Below are 11873 nucleotides of genomic sequence, written 5' to 3' on the forward strand. Positions count from 1 at the left end.
TGCCTCCTCCTGATTTTTGTCCTCTTCAGTGGCTCTCACACTGTCTTCCTAGTCATGTTTTTTCCCTGAAATACAGAAGCTCCATGCCTGTGGCAACCTCTGAGTTATTTTGCATTTCTCTGGGAATGCATGCAACATGTGGGAAGTTTTGTGCTTTAGTAAAATGGGAAACAAGGCCTTGGGAAAGCAGTGATGCTGAGGTGCCACTTGGTCGCTAACGGTGGTCTGAGCCCTGGGGGCTGGGCTGCAGGGAGTACTGGCTGGGCTGGGAGCTGCGAGACTACTGGGCTGAAACCCCAGTAGCAAATAGCATGATCCACGAAGGGTCCTAGCAAGGCTGATACTTTTCTGTCCGCTCCAGGGTGACGGATCTTTGCCCTGTTTTTTCTACACTGTTTATAAATTTGCTGCCCAACTCTCCCTACGACTTTTTTTACGTGTGTGTATATACTGTAACTTTTTTGTTTGTGGGTGGGAGGAAATTGTTTTATGGATTATGTGAAGAAAGTCTATTTATCCACATGGAGTTCAGAGTAGGGATGCTTTGTGATACAAGATGCAATTGGTGGTGGGGAGGTTCCCCAGGGAACATATCTGCTGTCTGAAAACCCTGTCCAGGGCTCCTGAGCATCTGTTACCTAATAAAGATGAACGTTACCACCACCTCCCACCTGCCCTCTTTCTCTTAGCCCTTTTCATCCCACCCAGCAGCTGCTCTTAAGCAGAGGTGAGCTTGAAATGTCCTTTAGAGACATAAAACCTTGCAGGCGCCTTGGGAAGCTGTCAGTCCTTTGTGTGGATAACCTGAAGAACGGAGCTGTACAGCTTGCAACAAAAGATGGTCCCTTGGTGGAGCAAGTGTGGTGTCTCCGTGCTCCTTTGGAAGCAACTCAAGAGGCTGATGGCTTGAGCGAAGCCAAGCAAGGTAAAGCTACGCCAGAAACCTGCAATTTTAGGAGCATCTCTATGGGACAAAAGCTGTTAGCTGACCTTGGTTTAGAATAATGTCCTTTCACTCCATCTCTTTGTTTCTCTGCTCCCCCTGGTCAAACTCTGTCAGAACCATTAAACTTCAGACAGAGATCTCTTTTTTGTGTAGCTGCTCGAAGGGTTTTGCAGTTGGGCTTGGAAGCTGTGTTCCCACCATGTCCCCCATCGTGGGGGGGTTCCCCGGGCCCTGTGGGAGTGGACTTTGCACTCTGCTGCCCCTGGGGAAGGTGGTGGGGTTTTGGGAGCAATGTGGAATTCCCCAGCCAATCCATACCAAGGCCATATGGTTTAATGTATTATTTATTGACAAGGTGGAGGCGGGGGCAGTGGGAAAGGGGAGGCTCGGGAGGGAAAGGGGCTGCTGGGGCTTTACTGGCAGCACCGGGCTGGTGCTTTGAGTCCATTGCTCTTCCCCGCCACCTGCTCACAGGAGCTGGGGGTGCCTGGCCACAGCAGGATGTGTTCCCAGTCTGTCCAGCACTGGTCCCTGTCCCTTGCACAGGGTACTGCTGTGCCAGTGTGCCCACAGCTCAGCCTTTTCATGGGGTGGGCTGAGAATGGCTGAAACTTGTTCCCCAGATGAGACCCCAATGCCTCCTCATTGGTGAAGTGCAGCTGGCAGTTCCCATCTCTGGAGGGGAGGAAGGACGGCACGTCTCCCCCTCTGGCCAGCCATTGCAGTTTACGTAGGTCCTAAGATGCCTTGCTCTGGTGGGCTGCCCCCCCGAGGGCAGCAACACCCAGCTGAGGGGGCAGCCCCAGCCTCTGGTAGTGCTGGTCGTCAGACGGTGACTTCAGTCTTGCTGTTGGTGGCGAGGTGCCGGGTGTGCTGGCCGTACAGGGGAGTGGAGGGGCCAAAGGTCTCGGGTGGCCCCTCAGGACGCAGGGTGGCCAGGCCCGGCCGGTGGGGGCCACGATGGGGGGCCCCCTCCCAGCCCCCTGGGAAGGCCAGGCTCCCTGGCAGCTTGGGGCCCTTGGCCTTGGGCAGGGGGCAGCCCTTGGACAGCACTGGTGTCTCGGTGGTTGTGAAGGGCAGTGTGCTGGCGGGGGGTGTCTCCAGCCCCCCGAATCGCCTGTAGAAGTCCTCGGAGGCGCTCTCTGTGGGGACAGGGGTGCGGTGTCACCCCCTGCAGGGACACCCACTTCTGCTGGTTTGGGGGGAACAAGGGATTGTGCAGTCGTGGGGAAGGCTGGGATGGGGCTGTGGGAGGGATCCTGGGTACTGATTGGCCAGGGAGGGGGGGGATCTTGTCAATGAACTGGCTAGGGAGTGCAGTGTGTCCATGCAGATCCTGAGGTCTGATGGGGTGGGCAGTGCTTCAAGTCTGTGTGGGATCCTGGGTACTGACTGGCTGGGAAGTGCACTGGATGCATGGGGGACCCCGGACACTGACTGACTGGGCAGCACAGCAGGCTGGTGGAACAATGGAGGAGCCACAGAGTTTCTGCTATGAGCAACCAGCCCGGGAGCCCTGGGAAACTGGGATGCTTGTCCTGTCCATGCTCCTCTGGGAACCCCATGCCCCTCCCCACTCGTCTTGCTGGGTTCCCCTGCCACCCTCCCATCCCACACGGCAGCGGCACTCACCTCCAACCTTGAGGGTGGTGTAGGAAGTGTAGTCTGAGGCTGACAGGGCCAGGCTGCTGGCCAGTGGCAGGCGCTTGCTGTGGCTGTGGGGCCGCCCCAGTGAGGGAGCAATGGCCACCGCGTTGTTCAAGGGCGGCTTGTCTGGAGGGGCAGAGGGAGGTGGGGGCTCAGCCTCAGGCTGTGCCCTCCCGCTGCCTTTATCCACCCAAGGGAACTTATTTTTCCCCACCACACCAGCACCTTACCTGTGCTGTTTCTGGGGGGGCCCCGGGCCAGCCCCTCGCCCAGTGGGACCTGCACACCCCCCATGAGGCTGTCCATGTTCTCAGAAGGGCTCTGGCCTGGCTGCTTCAGCAGATCTGTCAGTGTCCTGGGAAAGGGATGAAAGGGCTGTTAGGGCAATATCGTGTTCTCCCGGGCTCCCTAATGCATCCCAGCCCTGAACCGTGCTCTTTGGAGGCAGAGCTGGGCAGCCTGGGGCTAGGAAATGGCTGCTGGGAGCCAGGATGCACACAGGCTCCTAACCCTGCTTCTGCAGGTGGGCTAGTGAGCCCCACCTGAACAAGTAATTGGGATCAGGTTGGGGCTGAGCCCTCCAGAGCCAGGGTTGTCAGTGGGTGAGGGTGGTGAGGGAGATGCATGGCTCAGAGCAGGGTTCAAGGGTATGATGCACTGAGGCAGAGGAACCTGATATGATGGCAGCTGGAACAACACCTGGGGGCTGCTCCTCTCGAGTGAGAGCCTGGTGTAGGTGGGGAGAGGAGGCAACACCTCCGCTCGAGTCCCTTTGAAACAGAGAAGACTCTGCGGAAGGGATTAGCGAGGCCACTTGCACCCCTTCAGGGAAGGGGATGAACTAGTGGCAGCCTCTGGCGCAGGCGCTGTCTGTGCATAACGCCCTCCTTGTAAGTAACAGCATTAAACATTAAACACCATTACATAAGATAGAGCCCTATTTCGTTTAACATTCATGGACGGAGATGCTGCAGTCCCACCGCGGTGCGCCGGCAGTGCGAGAGCAAGGCATGCTGGCATTGGCAGAGTGGGGTACAGCAATGGTGCCAGAGTGGGGCACACCAGTGATTCCAGAGCAAGATACACCAGCAGAGACAGAGGGAGCACAGCAGCAGTTCCGGAGCAGGGCATACCCACCTGCCACTGCAGCCTTTGGCACCAAGTCCCAGGACAGGCTGGGATGCTTCTGCTGGTGTGGGACTTTGTAATGAGAAGACGTGCCATTGCCCCTGCCATGACCATCCCTGGGTGACTGCAAGAGTGGAGGGGTGTCCACTCGGGGCTTTTTTTGGATCCCTAATCCCCAGCTCACTGTCAGCGTGCCTCGCGCCTTGAAGCTCGTAGACACACACTGGGAGCTGTGGCAGGAGCTGACGGTTAGCAAGTGGTTGGATGATAAAACAGCAGATTAAACTCAACATGCATAAATGCAAATGGGAGAGGAAGCGGGGAATAATCCTGACTTGGTAGACGTGTCAGCTCATGGCACCGGAGTGCTCAAAAACCTAGCGAATGTGGTACAGGGAATTGCCAGGAAAGACAGTGAGAACAAGGGGGAAAACGATGTGTTGCGCCCAGGGGTGTGTATGCTTGTGGGGCCCCCCATTTTCCCTCCCAGTTTGACTCCAGTCAATATCACAGGGCGATGGCAAGAACAAAGCTACAAGGGAAGGTCACTTGCCCTTTGGGTTAATTTCACATCATTCTTGGGAACCTTTGGGTAGCAACCCCTCTAGGATCACCTAATCTCCAAATGGGCCAAGAGGACAGTCATGGAGCTGAACAGATTGAATGAGGGAGGAACGAACTCTGGCAGCTGACAGCTGGAAGGCAGCTTGATGGAAAAGGACCTGGGGATCCTGGTGAACACCAAGTTGACCATGAGCCTGCAGTCTGCCCTTGGGACAAAAGCGCTGAATGGTCTCCTGGGCTGCATTAGGCAACTTGTTGCCAGTAGGTCTGAGGAAGTTGATCCTTCCTCTCTGCTCAGCACTGGTGAGGCCACACCTGGAGTGCTGGCTCCAGCTTTGGGCTCCTAAGTACAGGATAAAGATGGACATAAGGGAGAGTCCAGGGAAGGGCCTCAGAGATGGGACCAGAGCATCTTTTATATGAGGAGAGGCTGAGAGAACTGGGACTGTTCAACCCAGAGAAGAGAAGGTTCTGGGGGATCTTAAGTGAGTAATCTTATCTGGGGGATAAGTGAGTAATCTGAAGGGAGGGTGCAACAAGGACAGTGCCAGGCTGACAAGAAGTGACAGGGGCAAAAGAAACACAGGAAATACTATTAAAACAGAAGAAACAATCTTTTGTCCTGCAAGAGTGGTTAAGCGCTTGAGCAGGCTGCCAGGGGAGGCTGTGCCACCTCCATCCTGCAGCTGTTCAAATTCTGCACCTCCCCAGGACCCCTCTTGCAGTGGACTGACCCAACTAGGGTCAAGGCCAGGCACAGAGAAACCCTGGGCACATGCCTGGGTGGGCAGGGGGGAGGTAGGTCCCCCAAGGCCATGGGTGTAGGCTGTCAACACAGGGAGCTGCCGCCCTGTCAGCTCCCACCTTCCCCGGGGTGCACTGCTCACTGGCCCCCTCCCCACTGGACGCTGCCTGGTCTTGCCTGTCCCCAGGGCCAGCACTCAAACAGGATTGTTTCAACGGGAAGTTCAATGCGATTTGACCTATTTTTTAAATTATTTTTTCTTTTCCTCGGGTCTATTTATGAAGCTTGAGCAATCCTTTATCTCTGACTTCCTCTCCAGATAAATCTGTCAGTGCTCTTTCCCATAAACCTGCCCTCAGTGCTGACCACCCAGGGCATGCAGATGATAACGATTAACAATAGCACGAGCAGCTCTTAATGAGCTACTCTGCCATGGTGAGAAATGTTCATGAGCCCTCAGTACCAGCAACACCCGGATTCACCCTGCCCTTGTACCACAAGTCATGCCATAGGCTATGGGTGCCAGTAGGTCTCTCTGGGGCTGCACCCCCTCCCTGGCCTGACCCCAGGTGTTGCAGTGCAGGGGAGGTGGACACAGAGAGCGACACTGTCCTGAGGATCTGCTGTCTCACCAAACAAGATTTTGGGGGTTTTATGAGCCTCAGTTGGCTCCTGTAGCTGGGGGGCTTGGGAAAGCTCAGGCCACATCTCCCTAGGTCACCCGGTGGTCTGTGGCACCAAAATGGCTCTGGGGTGCAGGTGGAAGAGGGGAAGGGAGAGCAGATGTGGCTTTAGACCTGCACTGCTTGTCTGTAAAAAGCACGAGTGAACAGTACCACTGATGCCTCCATCCACCACTGTAGCCACAGATGCAGAGTACATGAGGCCATGGGTGAGCGTCGCTGGCCACCCAGCTTGCCTGAGCACAGTGTCAACTTGGTGGGCGTGCAACCACCTCCATGGCAAGCCTAGTTCTGCCAATGAGTACAACAAAGATGCTCCAAACCATCTTGATGCGAGCCCTGAGACCAAGCACAAAGGCAGATCCAGGCGCAGTGAAGATGGAGGCTGAGAGAGCTCCATGGCAGGAGCAGTGGCATGCAGCACTCATTGCTCCTGAGCCATCCCCCAGGGGAGGTTCCCATGTGGGAGCAGGACCCAGGATCTGGCAGAATACCCCACTCCAGGGGCTGATCCACTTTTGGGAGGCCCAAGCCCCACACCTGGCAAGCCCAACAGGAGAGAGGCTGCAAGTCCCTGCAAGGGAATGGGGAGTGATGTGAGGAGACGAGCACAGCCTGCAGAAGAGAGGACAGATGGTGGAGCGATGGATGAAATGATGTTGTCCTGAGCTGGAGTGAACCCCTGGAAGGGACACAGAACGTGGCAGCCAGTGGATGAGCAGGGTGCTGAGGTTTGGAGCAGAGGTGCAGCGTTGCAGGAGACACACAGCACATCACAGCTGCGGGTGGGCTGGCATCCCGGCTGGCCACACCACTTCCGTGCCCAGTGAGAGCGTCATCCTCACCTTCTGAGGTGGGGATATTTCCCATGGCTTACAATGTGTCTGCTCAGGGCAAGAGGTGCCCATCTATGCAACTGAGCAGAGTGGACACCATGGGACACCTGCACAGTGGGGCTGTGACTCTTAGGATGCTCAGGAAGGCATAGGGGTAGCAAGGTGTCTTTGCAAATCTGGAGTTGCAGTGTGGGGTAATGGAGCTCGGGCAAAGAACTGGGTGATGGAAGTGAGCCTCCCTAGATATCATGTTCAGTCTAGGGACAGGGTTCCAGATCTCCCTCCCTGCTGAGCTGGATCCCCTCTGACCCCTCAAAGAACCAGGGCAGCACACCATGCTACCTGCAAACCCTTTTTCTAGTTCTTCACTACCTCATGCTACCATTGGCATTGACTGCAGGCATGGTCATGGACTTGAGCATTGCCAGAGAAATACCCAGTGCAGTTGATTGCACAGTGGGGCCAAGTTTGGTGAACCCCAAATAGCATGGGGAGACCTAGAGAGTGAAAAGCCAGCACTGCGTGCTCACCTACTGCAGCTGCCAGGGCATCTGCTCCTGACAGCTGTTTTGTCCCTCTCCAGAATTCTCACTACTCCCCAGGGGGCTGCTCTTTGCCCAACTCTTCCCATAGGGATGTCCACCCCAGCTATAATCTTGCAATTCCCCCCCCTAGGAGGGTTTTGGGAGAGGTGCAGGGCACGTGCCTGCTCTCATGCAACGGGCACAGACAAATCCTTGCAGCCCCCAAGGACCCAACGTCCCCGGAGATCCGGGGACTGAAGAAAAACACAGGCAGGTGTTCTTGACTCAACGCAGGGTTTGGCCAGGCTAAGCAAGTGCCGGGGAAGGATGCCAAGCGTGAGCTGAGCAGGAAGGAGAGGGGATTGCGGGAATTGCCATAAGGCCCTGCAGGAGGAAGGCGGATGAGGAGGGGAGGACAAATCAGGTAGTTGCAATCACTAGAGCACCCCCTTTCCTGGGTAGATCAGCACCCAAATCTGTGAAGAGAAGAGCTGTTGGAGGTGGCTAAGGCGTGAGGGTCTCAGGACAAGCTGGACACAGACTCAGGTGACTCCATGAGGGAGGAGCTAGTGGACTTTCTGCACCTGGTCACTCTTTGTGGATTTGGACCAAGACCAGAACCATGATAAACAACATCTGGAGGTGCAGAAGTGGTTGACCTTCCCCTCCAAGCGAGAAACCTGCAAGAAGCAGTGGTGGGAGCCACCCAGGGCAGCACACAGTGCTCCCCAGGAGCGGAAAAAACCCTGGTGGGAGGGAGGGATAGGAATGGAAACCAAGACGACCATGCAACAGGGAGCTGGCCCAAGGCCATGATGCGGTGCCCAAGGAGCAAATGAGAAGCTCCTACCTGAGGTGCCGGGAGAGAGGCGTGGTGGTACTGCCCACCCCTTGGGCCATGCGTGGGTACAAGGACAAGGCAGGTAGAAATAGCCCTGCTCTCTCAGAGGCACTGAGACAAAACGTATTGTGCCAGCTCCCCAGGCTCACAGTGGAATGGAGGTGACAGTGTCCCTTTTTTGGATGCCTGTGCCATATACCCAGCCTCTGGCACTGCCTGCATGAGACCAGCGTCAGGGAGGTCATGTCAGCCTGGTTCCTTGCCTGGTTCCTGGGGCTCTGCACCTGATGCACCACTCCTGCCCTGCCAGGGCTTGCCAGTCACCAGCCCTGTGGAGCCGAAGCCGCTCATGGCTTACACAGAAGGATACAGGTCATGGAAAATGGCAAGACCTCTCCTGACTCCAGGTGAAGGTGCCTTTCTGATTTTGTCCCACAAAGGTGGATGAGGAAAACTCGCCTTCTCCCAGCCTATATGCCAGTGTCCAAAAGATCTGTGGCTTCAGGGAGAACAGGCACGTATCTCCCTGAACTCATTGGGAAAATTCAGGCTTGCATGAGGAAGAGGGAGAGGGGACATGGGGAAACACACAGCTCCGACAGCACAGAATTGAGGCTAAACACAGAAAAACAGCCCACGGTGAGTGGCAGCAATTACACTGGTGTGTCTGCTGATGGGAGAAGGCAAGACCCAATGGCAAGGGATAAGGACCCAGGTCTGGGTGTCCCAGGGTCTGACCCCTCCCTAAGTGCAGTATCTCATTCCCGGGAGGTGGGGGGGACGACCAAAAAAAGACGCGGAGGCAGGCGAGTGGAAGGGGAGTCAGGAGGCTGGCGGAGGCCGTATTGATCCTGTCAAGGTGCCAGCGCTTCCTCAGGCAACATGGGGGGAGGCGCAGGCACGCAGCAGCACACAGCCAGGCTCCCTGCCAAGAAGGGGGTACAGCACGGATCCCCCCAAAACTGCCTCGTGTGTCTCAGGGGGGTTCTGTGACCCTCCTCCATTCCTCAATATGACCCTCCTCTGAGCAGGGGTGGCTAGCCTCTGCTGCCCCGGGTTGGTGGAGGAAGTAGGGTGGGTCTGGGGATGGGGTGCAGTGGGTTTGGATTCAGGGTGCAGTACCCAGCGGCTGCTCAAGTCCTAATCAGGCAGGGAAAGAAGTGTGCTCCAGGGGAAGGAGAGAGGCTGTCCATGCTGGGGGTTGCAACCAGGGTGGCTCCCTGATGATCCCAGTGATCATCATTTCCTCCAGTCCTGCTTTCTCTTTTTTTAAAAGCTAAAATCCCTTAACAAAATGGCATGAAGATGGGTTTCTGTCCAGACTCTATGTACTCACTGGGAAGGTGCAAAGTAGAGCCCCAAAACATGTATCAGGTAGGGAGAGAGGAAGATGCACCGATGGCCACAGCAGCAGGACAGGAGTTGGGAGAGACGCAGGGGGTTCCCAGTGCCAAAATGTGCCTGACACCCTGACCTTCCCCCTGCCAGCCCTGTGCTCAGCCCCAGGAGTAGGCTGAAAAACCAGGGGCTGGAGCCACAGGGTATGGGGTCCAGGAAGAGACTGCCCAACTTTCTGCTGGAGGGTGAGCTCCAAGGAGTGTGGACTCCCCCCCACAAGGGTGATGTCCCACCCTGGTGCCCAGAGGCAGGCAGCAGGGCACACCCATGCACACACACGAGCTGGCGCAGCAGCCACAGTGGAGCTGTCTTTGCCACCTCCTCTCCCCCTGCACTGCCAGTGAGGCTGAGACCAAGGGGACTGCAGTCCAGAGTCACCCCATACATATTCAGACCATAGTCTCACCTTCCATGGGCATTGGAAACCACAGATTTGTTTGGGGGGGAAAGTTACATCCTGTAGTTCTCATGTCACTCACCCCACTGGCTGGTGGGTTGGCACTCCTGAGTCAGGGACATGCCTCCTCAAGAGATGAAGCAGGTCATTTTGGGAGGGGATGGGTGTACGACCATCCCTACTTGTGGAGGCTGTCCTGGCTGGCAGCCCTCCCTGCAAGGACAGGTTGGGGAGCTGCAGCCAACCCACCCCCTGGTGCCTCAGCATGCTGGGACAGGGGTTTTGGGGATCACCTCACTCTCTTGGCAGTCCTAAGGTGAAGCCAGGGCTCACGCTACGCAATGGGCTGGGAACATGAGCTGACACCCATGGGGAGACCGAGTGGGGTGGGTGGGGGTACCGGACCCCTTTACCTGGAGACGGTCATCTCTGTCTGGGGACCCTGTGCCTTCTCCAGGCCCAGCTTGGTGAAGATGCCCACCAGCACCATGATGGCCACCACACCACAGATGATGTAGACGATCATGTTGGTCCTGTCACGAGTGGGGTCCTGGGGGGTCTCGTCCACCCGGGCAGGTGGCTGGCCCGTGTTGACCCAGTTGGGGGTGTCGTAGTTGGAGCAGCCACTCTGGTCCAGCCGCCCGGGCTTGAACTGACAGCAGAAGCGGTACCCGCAGGTCCCGCAGCAGTACTGGTAGATGCCGGCGTTGCAGTTGAACGGCGGGTCCCACTGCCCCATCACGTCGTAGTACCCCCGGCAGCGGTCCCCCCCCGGTGGTGCCGCTCCGGTGGGCGCGGGGGCCGTGGTCTCCGGCGGCGGTGCCTGGCTGCTGTTCCCGCTCTCCCCGGGCCCCCCGGTGCTGGGCTCGCCGCTCCACACCCGACCCGGCTCCAGCAGCACCAGGCAGCAGATACCCACGACGTAGCTCGGCTCCATCCGCCCGCGGGTCCGGGGGGCCATCCGGGCGAGGTGGCGAGTTAGAGCCGCTCGCCCGGGACCGGCCGCATGGCCGCCGAACAGTCCCGGTGGAGGAGAAGCGGGCTGGGGAGGAGGGGGGGCGTAATGGAGGGAAGGCAAAAAAGGGTGGAAAAAACGAAGTGGAGGGGGGGGGGGGGAAAGTGCGAGGGGACGCACCCCCTCCCCGTCTCTCCCCAGATCGGCCGACGAGCAGAAATTCAGAGCAGGGGGCGAGGCGGGCGGCATGGGAGAGCCGCCACCTCCCGCCGGCCGGGGAGGGGACGCGGTGGCGGGCGGCGGGAGCGGCCGGGCGGGCCGGGCGCCGGCGGCCACCCCATCCCCGCGCCTCTGCCCGCGCCTCCCGGCACCGCGGTCCGCCGAGGAGACAGGAAGGAGAGAGAAGAGAGAAGCAGCGAAAGCCCTTCGCACCAGGGCGGGAGGAGCAGGAGGAGGAGGAGAAGGAGGAGGAGTGCGGGGGAGAGAGGGAGGGAGCCGGCGCGGCCAGCGAGGCGCGGGGGGCTCGGCTCCCCCGCCGCCTGACAGCCTCCCGAGGAAACCGGAGAAGGTCCTTCACCGAGTCCTCTGCCAGGCTCCCCGCCGCCACCGGGCGGCAGGACACCCGCCCTCCCCGTCGGGCAGCCGCCGCGGGCGGTCGGGCACGCGTGGCACCCGTCCCACGCTGCCCATCTGCCCCTGAGCACCCCCTACCCCTGCCGCCGGACCCCCACTCGCCTGGGCGGGGACTGCGAGGCCGCAGGCTGGCACTTCGGGGTGCAGCAGGGGTATGTGCTGGGTGACAGAGTCCCCAGGGTGATGGAGTGCTCTCTTGCAGCCCCCCAGCTAGGGGATACCCAGGGAAGGGGGGAAAGCAGCGGCCCCAGTCCCTTGTGAACATCAGAGCATCTCCCAGGGGGAGCTGTGCACAGGGGGGCTGCAGGATGAGCGATACGGGGGGCTACTGGGGTACTCTTAAGAACTCGTCCTCCCCAGAGCTGCAATGATTTTTAGCCAGCCACTAGCTGGCCCCATGTTTGGGCTTCAAAGTCCAGACCTCTCTGAGTGATGTGCAGCCACCGCTCCGGTCTCTGGTGGGGGCCACACATGAAGGTGGTATTCATCCTCACTGCCAGAGCTCCTCTCCCCAGAAGGACAGGATTTGCTTTTCCTGCTCTGGGACCGTTCCAGCAAGAGCAGAGAGGAGGAAAC

The 11873-nt window shown here is 58.3% G+C and overlaps 1 protein-coding gene across 1 annotated transcript; it reads right to left on the reverse strand.

The window, feature by feature from the left end:
* Positions 1-1282: 1282 nt before the first annotated feature.
* SHISA8 (shisa family member 8) lies at positions 1283-10954 on the reverse strand. The gene is made up of 4 exons (XM_027885010.1): positions 10123-10954; positions 2824-2948; positions 2579-2719; positions 1283-2088 (listed from the first exon to the last, which is right to left on the reverse strand). The coding sequence occupies exons 1-4, from the start codon at positions 10911-10913 to the stop codon at positions 1772-1774; spliced, it is 1374 nt and encodes a 457-aa protein (XP_027740811.1). The 5' UTR covers positions 10914-10954; the 3' UTR covers positions 1283-1771.
* Between the last annotated feature and the right edge of the window lie 919 nt (positions 10955-11873).

The sequence above is a fragment of the Empidonax traillii genome, unplaced genomic scaffold (assembly GCF_003031625.1).
Source record: "Empidonax traillii isolate 1590-97213 ecotype Southwest subspecies unplaced genomic scaffold, ASM303162v1 scaffold159:size1039807, whole genome shotgun sequence".
NCBI classification, from domain to species: domain Eukaryota; kingdom Metazoa; phylum Chordata; class Aves; order Passeriformes; family Tyrannidae; genus Empidonax; species Empidonax traillii.